Genomic DNA, 8,512 nt, shown 5'->3' with positions numbered 1-8,512 from the left:
ATTATGGATGAACGATTATAGATTTTGGTTGTACGATTATATAGTCTGAAGGACGGTTATCACGTCTAATGTAAATTCAAGCTTTATATTGGGTAACTACATAGCTATTTAGATTAATTGTTGTTGCCATCTGTGTTCATGCATACATAATCATTTTAAAGGGCCCATATTATGGGTTTTTGAAAATGCTCTTCCATATAGTGTCACACAGCTCTAAGTGAAGTGAAATATCCAGCTGAGGCTTAAATCTGTAAGTGTACAGTGTTAAAAACTGTTGATTCATCTATAAAAGAGTCGACTCATAGTGCTTCAAACGAGTTGTCTTGATAACGAGTCATTAAGTGTTTCGTGATGACGCGGCTACGAAACACAAGTAGTGTTTCCCGGGAGATCTGAAACCTGCAGCCCCGCCCACTAACAGAAAAAAAGCAACCCACACATATAATGGGTTATTATTCGCGGATATAACTGAGGACGCGGGTGGTGAGGGAGGTGTCGCCGACGCCGCTATGGACGCGCCAGCCCTGTGTGTGTGTGTGTGTGTGTGTGTGTGTGTGTGTGTGTGTGTGTGTGTGTGTGTGTGTGTGTGTGTGTGTGTGTGTGTGTGTGTGAAAAGAGCAGGTAGACTGTGACGGGCTAGGAGATCTCCTCGCCAGTTCTTGGACTTTTTGCTCAATAAAATAGTTAGTCGTCAGTATTTTCTAGTCCATCGTCTGTATTTACATTCACCCACTGGTAGCCAAAATCCACTATGAAGCGTGTATGCACTGTGACTACTTTTATATTGTTTATTAGCTGCTGGGCATTTCACTCTGTCTCGCGCTGAAGCCTGTCAGTGTCGTCGACCAATAGCAGCAGGCTGTCATCGGTTCAATCAGCGCAGATTAGCTTCGCGCTGAGGAGGGGTTTGGGAATAAATGAATCGCTGAACGATTCATATGGGAGTCGCTGGAATAATTAGGTAAAAATAAATGCAGATTATAAGACCATCAAAGTGTTTTTTTGACCTTGCATGCATATTAGACTGTTGTTGGAGACCCTTACAACCTAAATATGACCCTATTTCATGTATAATATGGGCTTTTTAATAATAATTCATATTATTATATTCATATCATAAAACATATCTTTTGTTTACATTATGTGTTACTCCGCTTGTGCGCGCATATTGGCATATATTCTTACATTAGAAATAACAAACTTGCAAGCGGAAAAGACGTGATATGGGAACTGCTATAGCTAATCCGGTGTGCGTGCGAATTAGCCTTCAAACTAGCCCACAGTTTGCAACTTTTTTTTTTTTTTTAAATATTACCCAAATTATATTTAACAGATTCAGGAAATTTTCACAGTATGTCCGATAATATTTTTCTTCTGGAGAAAGTCTTACTTGTTTTATTTCAGCTAGAATAAAAGCAGTTTTAAATTTTTTAAAAGCCATTTTAAGGTCAATATTATTAGCCCCTTTAAGCTATATTTGTTTTAAATAGTCTACAGAACAAACCATCGTTATGCAATAACTTGCCTAATTATCCTAACCTGCCTAGTTAACCTAATTAACCTAGTTAAGCCTTTTAATGTCACTATAAGCTGTATAGAAGTGTCTTGAAAAATATCTAGTCAAATATTATTTACTGTCATCATGGCAAAGATAAAATAAATCAGTTATTAGAAATGAGCTATTAACTATATAAACTATATATATAAACTATTATGATTAGAAATGTGCTGAAGAAATTAAACAGAAATTAAACAGAAATTGGGGAAAAAAAACAGGTACCTAATAATTCAGGGGGGCTAATAATTCTGACTTCAACTATACATTAAAAACTAGACAAAAAAACAAAGCAAAGATAATTTATATATATATATATATATATATATATATATATATATATATATATATATATATATATATATATATATATATATATATATATATATATTTGAAATCACATTACAAAGAGTTACCTCACACAGGTGAGTGGGCTTGACAAACCACCCGCAGAAACACTCTTGTCTCTATATAAAAAACACTTAATTCTCGTTGCTTTGTATAATGAGCACTTGTTGTGTGTTTGCCTCTTCTTGAATCGCTGAATGCCTTTTCAATGTGGACAAAAGCTTCTGCTAAATGACCTAATGTAAAGTTTAACAGTGTTTCAGATAAGAAAACACAGGCCCCGTTTAGACTTATAGGCCTTGATGCCTAATTCCGATTTGTTCCCTATATCTGATTTTTTTGAATGTCCGTTCACACATTCTTTTAATTGTGACCCATTCTGATTCCATTTCTATACAATTTACGACGTCTCGCCATGCGTAAAGGCGAGGTCTAGCATCTGCGCCATAGTAGCCACGATAGAAGAAATTGTCTTGCTTTCAGCTCTGCGAAGTTCGCCCAACTTTAAAATGATTTTGAGGCGGAGGAGGGAAAGAGCCGTCATCGCAGCTTGCACCTTTGGTTTATATAGGCCAGCATTCAGGGCAAGAGTAACTTCTGCAGGTTTCCTCTGTTATTGTTGTTTACCGGCTCCACAAACGCTCTAAACCACTGAGAAGTACCACATTGTCACAAGTTTAATGACGTACAAAACGAAATGCCTCAATAAATCCGATCTGCCTGTTTACATGATAGTCACATAGTCACATATCTGATTTATTTCCACATATGAAGGAGGCCTGATACAGATCTTGCAATATCCTAATGCATGCTTTTTTCATGTTTACATCCAATCTGTGTCACATATGAGCAAATAAATCGGAATTGGGTCACATTTAACTGGCAGTGTAAACGGAGCCACAATGTCTTGACTGTGTTTGAATATGAGGATCAAATGTAAGGTGAATAAATGCACACACCTCGTAGACGGCGAGATCTATGCCCGCGTATGGGATGATGCCCAGCATGTTTGGCAGGTAGCCTTTATAAAAGGCCCGAACGCCCTCCTTCTGCAGGATCTGTTTGGCACAGTCTGCTACGCCCGAATACTGGCCCGTTTTACGAAGAGTTAAACGAGTCTTCAGCACCTACAGAATAACAGAACAGGAGGAAATTAATGTAGAGTAAACACATACACAAACAAATCATGATCAGGAGTTTTTCTGCTCAACAACGCTGCAATTATTAAAACAAATGACAGTCAGTAATGTTGTTTAAACTGAATATAGATCTTCCTTATTGTATTTTAGTTTAATATTTAAAATAGTCTTCAGTGTCACATGATCCTTATCCTGTTTATCTAACCAATCTTCTGTCTCGCTACAATCCAACTCGCTCTTTAAGGTCTCAAAACTCAGGGCTTCTGGTAGTACCTAGAATAGCAAAGTCGAGTAAAGGAGGTCGAGCCTTCTCATTTATAGCTCCTAAACTCTGGAATAGCCCTCCTGATAACGTCCGAGGCTCAGACACACTCTCCCAATTCAAAACTAGATTAAAGACCTATCTGTTCAGTAAAGCTTACACTTAGTGCACCACTTGGGGGCTTCCACACAGGTTATGCATCTTGTTGATATACACTGTGAACATCAGCTACGCTAATTATTTTCTTTATTCTCCATTTCCACCTGGGGATACTCTTCCCGAGGCCCTCAGACTATGCAGAGTCACTGATTCGATCCAAGACCAACGACGAGATGATCCCAAGGTTTTTTATATCCTGGACCTGGCCGAATCCTGAGCAGCTACTGTGATGATCATGGAGGAGTGGAGAACATGAGACTGTTTCCTGTGACGCTCCAGAGACAGACGAGTCTTTGCTGAGGCCAGCTTCCAGCCTCCGCCACTGAGACTGCAGCTCTGCACAAGACGTTTGGCCAGCGGAGAAATTAAAATGGTCGTGCCCAACTGAGCCTGGTTTCTCTCAAGGTTTTTTTTCTTCACTTCCGCCTTTAGTGAAGGTTTTTTTCCCTCTACGCTGTCGCCACTGGCTTGCATGGTTCAGGATCTGTAGAGCTGCGCATCGTTGGATTTGCTCTTCAATATTTGGACTCTCAGTAGTGATTATTAAACCACACTGAACTGAGCTGAACTGAACTGAACTTAAACACTACAAACTGAACTACACTGTTCCTATTTACTGTGACCTTTTATGTGAAGCTGCTTTGACACAATCTACATTGTATAAGCGCTATACAAATAAAGGTGAATTGAATTGAATTGAATTATCTAATATGCTGAGTTGATGTTTCTTCAGAATTCTTTCACAATAAGAAAAGCTGAAAAGAGCAGTATTTATTAATTTTTTTAATGTAAAACTTCTGTAACATTAAAAAATACTCCTTACGGTCAGTCTTAAGTTATTAAATTCAGTTTATCTATAAATGCAATGCATCCAATTTTATATATTATTTGTTGTTTAACAAGGTAAAGCAGTGATATAAATCAGGTGCGGTGGAAAACGTATACATATCATATAATTACATCTATTTTCCATCTCATTACAAAATATGATTAAAGTTGGAGGTGTTTTGACGAAATTCTGACCGAATTAATTTTGCTTGGATTTTGTAACAAACAAAATCAGATTAGGTGCTAAATTAAATGTCAAATAATCTAATATAAAATTACTGGACATCTGCAGTTAAACTCAGAAGTCTCCATTCAGTATTGGGCTGAATTATGAATTAATTTCACTAATATAATGACATTATATTATATTCATGAGGAAAATCGCTTCATAACTGTAAATTGCCTAAAGTTAAATTAGTTTATTTAAAATAGGTGTAATTATCTGTTGTAGATGTGTATATGTTATAACATTGCTGATGCCAGCATTTTATTAACAGCGTGAGTTTAAAGACTCCAGTGTTCAGTCCATTAACTGCAGTCTTACACACTTCACTGCTCCATTATTAAAGCTGCCTGTAAACGCAGAGCGCTCGAACTCTACTGGAAGCCTCTGGATATGAGAATCAACATAGAAATGTGTGTTTGTGTGTGTGTTATAACAACAGAGACGTCTCAAAGTAAAGACCTTGACCTTCACTGTGTGTTTGTGTGTATGAGACTGTGCATGTGTGTGTGTGTCTGTGTATGTGTATGTATAAATGAGTGTTTATATGTGTTTGTGTGCGTGTGTGTGTGTGTGTGTGTGTGTGAGTGTGTATGCGTGTGTATGAGTGTGTGTTTCTATTTGTGTGTGTATTTGTGTTTGTTTGTGTGTGTGTGTAAGCGTGTGTGTATGATAGTGTGTGTGTTTGTGTATGAGTGTGTGTGTTTCTATTTGTGTGTGCATTTGTGTCTGTTTGTGTGTGTGTGTGTGTGTTTGTGTATGAGAGTGTGTGTGTTTGTGTATGAGTGTGTGTTTCTATTTGTGTGCATTTGTGTCTGTTTGTGTGTGTGTGTGTGTGTGTATGTGTATGAGAGTGTGTGTGTTTGTGTATGAGTGTGTGTTTCTATTTGTGTGCATTTGTGTCTGTTTGTGTGTGTGTATGTGTGTGTGTGTTTGTGTTTGTGTTTGTACTTGTGTGTATGTTTATGTGTGAGCTTGTTTGTATTTGTGTGTGCGTTTGTGTGTGTCTGTGGTTTTGTGCATTTGTGTGTGTTTGTGTATGTATGTGTGTATGTATGTCTGTAAATTTGTGTGTGTCTAAGTGTGTGTGTGTCTGTATGTGTGTGTGTGTGTGTGTATGTTTATGAGTGTGTGTTTCTGTGTCGTCTGTGTTTTTGTGTTTGTGTATGTATGTGTGTGTTTGCAAGTAAATTTGTGTGTCTGTAAGTTTGTTTGTGTCTGTAAGGGTGTGCGTCTGTAAGTGTGTGTGTCTATGCTTGTAAGATTGTGTTAAAATGTATAAGTGGGTCTGTCTGTACGTGCATGTGTATGTGTGTGTTTGTTTGTATTTGTGTGTGCCTTTGTGTTTGTGTGTCTGTTTTTGTGCATGTTTGTGTGTAAGTGTGAGTATTTCTGTAAAAATGTGTGTGTGTGTGTGTGTGTGTGTGTGTGTGTGTGTATCTATAAGTGTGTACGTGTGTGTAATTGTGTGTGTGAATCTCTAAACCTGTGTGTTGGTCTGTGCGTCTGTTTGTGTATCTGTGTGTGCATGTGTGTGTTTCTATAAGTGTCTGTAATTGTAAGTGTGTGAATCTCTAAATGTGTGTAAGTGTGTTAAGTGTGTGTGTTTGTGTATGTATGTGTGTGTGTGTGTGTGTGTGTGTTTACCTCCATAGGGTAAATGATAGTCTGAGCTGTAGCTCCAGCCAATGAACCAGCCACAAATCTCTCGTGAACTTTCAGCGTTCCTCCTTCATTACTGCCTCTCATCAAGCGTTTAATCTAAACACACACACACACACACACAACACACACACATTAAACAGTTTTAAATAAACCACCTTAACATTGTAGATCACTCCCATGTCATTATTATACATTTGTGTCCTCATAAACCACATAAACAAGCACACACACTCTCTCACAAACACACACACAGAGAGAGAGAGAGAGAGAGAGAGAGAGAGAGAGCTGTACCTGTTCATAGGCCAGGAATTTGATGGCAGTCTCCGGAGCGATCTTCAGCACATTAATGCCGTTTCCTCTCCAGAGCGCAGTGAGTCCTCCCTCCTTCACCATCGCCCGCAGACCGCGCCACACGTTCCCCTTATCTGAGCTCTGACCGTGAACCTGCAGCATTCACAAAAACAACTTCAGTCTGATGAGGGTGAAAGCAAAAACACTTGGACCAACTCAAGTGAAAACGCTTGAGTGCAATGTCTTTCACAGCCTCCAGGGGTCAGTGCGGTGCTGGAAATACTCCAGATTTGCCGTTGTAAATGATCAAACCTCCTGAGAAATTAGTATTATTCTTCAAACATTTGCAGGAGATGTTTAATAGAGCACAAAAATGTCACCGAAATTACTATAATATGTTTTCTTTCTTATTTCTTTTTAGTTTGGCTGTAATAAAAGTATTTTTTTAATCTTTTAATAATCCTCTTTAACCACAGAATTCCTGGAAAAAGCTAAATTATCCATATTTCTGCAAAAATAAATACATAATTAAACAAATAAAAGAATATCCACCGATCTGAGAGTTGCAACAAGCAAAATATAAACTTATTTTGCAATAAAGGAATTTTTTGGCTATGTTTCTAGTGCTTCTTCACAATGCGATTACATTTCTTCCCCTCATATTTATTAATCAGATCTAACATCACATTTATAATATTAAACAGCATTTCTTTTTAAAATTACCCCCTTTAACCATATATATCCTGCAGAAAAACTGTTACCTGCTCCAAGTATATCCATATATTGCAATAAACATGCTTTTTCCTTCACTAAAGCTTAAGTTCGACCTCTGATGTTCAATCTCTAATCGTTTCACATTAAAATCTGCAATCAACATCTGTTTGGTTGGTTCCGTAGCTTATAATAGTTACAATAAGACTTGCTTATGGTGTTTAAGTAAGGGATAAAGTACATCCAGGTGGTTGTTATCGCAGAATAAAGCCTGGGAGGTTTATCAGCAGTCCGATCCAAAGCAGAGCGCTGTTGTATAGGACTGAAGGGCTTATTCTGTGAAAATTATCCACAAAACAGACCAATTATATGACCATTAAAGACATAATAGTTAATGAACTCTTTAATTAAATGCAAAGCTGATGGAGCATACACTAACCTGCTCATTATTCAGTCACAAGATGGCACCAAACAGTCAAAAACACAAAGCTGACAGAACTAAACTGGCTGAATAAAGCATACACTGACCTACATTATTCATTCACTAGATGGCGCCAAACAGTTAAAACAGGTATGACAGGCAAGCAGATACATATGAATATGAATGCAAGTAAATGGATGTGGACGTATTCACTGATGGTCAAGGTGATTCAAAGATCCTGGATGACCCTGTGTTATTTATTGTGGTTGTTATCTGGGAATAACATAGCTTGGAATGCGACTGACCAATCAGAATTGAGTAGTTTAGACAGCCATGTAATAATTCCTGTCATCTTTGTCACTGAGTGTTTTATCATCATAGTATGCATCATAATAGCATCTCCAAAGCAAGAATGAGCTTCTAATCGGGACTCTTGATGATTGTTCTGACCTGCAGGAAGACCTTGAGTCTGTCGAGCGGTGCGGTTCCTGTCCGGGACACTGATCCTGCCACTGCTCCAGCCATCAGCTGCCGCCACACGAACCCGGAGCGCTTCTCCTTCTCCGAGAACTCATCTGGAACCGTCAGGTGCTCCCCGATGTCCAGCATCTGCACCACACCAAGCTTATTATAGCTTTGCATTTTAAACAAGCTTTTATTTCCATACTATTTTTTACATTTGCTGTAAATTTCAGGTTAGTTTTAGTTTGTTTCATTAATGTTTATGGTATATTTAATTTTTCAGTTTGTATATTACTACATGTTACACAGTATATAACAAACATGTACTGTATGCACATATCCCAATTTCCCACCCCCAAACAAAAGGAAACTGGGGGAAATATCATAATAATAAATGTAAATATTAATAATAATAATAAATAACAATAATAAAAATAAAATATGTGAT

The 8,512-nt window shown here is 37.8% G+C and overlaps 1 protein-coding gene across 5 annotated transcripts in view; it reads right to left on the bottom strand.

Annotated features, from left to right (window-relative positions):
* slc25a23a (solute carrier family 25 member 23a) overlaps positions 1-8,512 on the bottom strand; it is a 27,864-nt gene that overhangs the window by 8,477 nt on the left and 10,875 nt on the right. For all 5 annotated transcript variants that reach the window (XM_056456335.1, XM_056456318.1, XM_056456330.1 and 2 more), the window contains exons 5-8: positions 8,053-8,211; positions 6,471-6,623; positions 6,162-6,275; positions 2,863-3,030 (exon numbers count right to left, since the gene is read on the bottom strand). In XM_056456335.1, coding sequence (XP_056312310.1) covers positions 2,863-3,030; positions 6,162-6,275; positions 6,471-6,623; positions 8,053-8,211 — 594 coding nt within the window. The remainder of the gene's footprint in view (positions 1-2,862; positions 3,031-6,161; positions 6,276-6,470; positions 6,624-8,052; positions 8,212-8,512) is intronic.

This window comes from Danio aesculapii, chromosome 1 (assembly GCF_903798145.1).
Source record: "Danio aesculapii chromosome 1, fDanAes4.1, whole genome shotgun sequence".
NCBI classification, from domain to species: Eukaryota; Metazoa; Chordata; class Actinopteri; order Cypriniformes; family Danionidae; genus Danio; species Danio aesculapii.
Note: the sequence above shows the minus strand (reverse complement) of the source record. Positions and strands in the feature narration are given on the sequence as shown.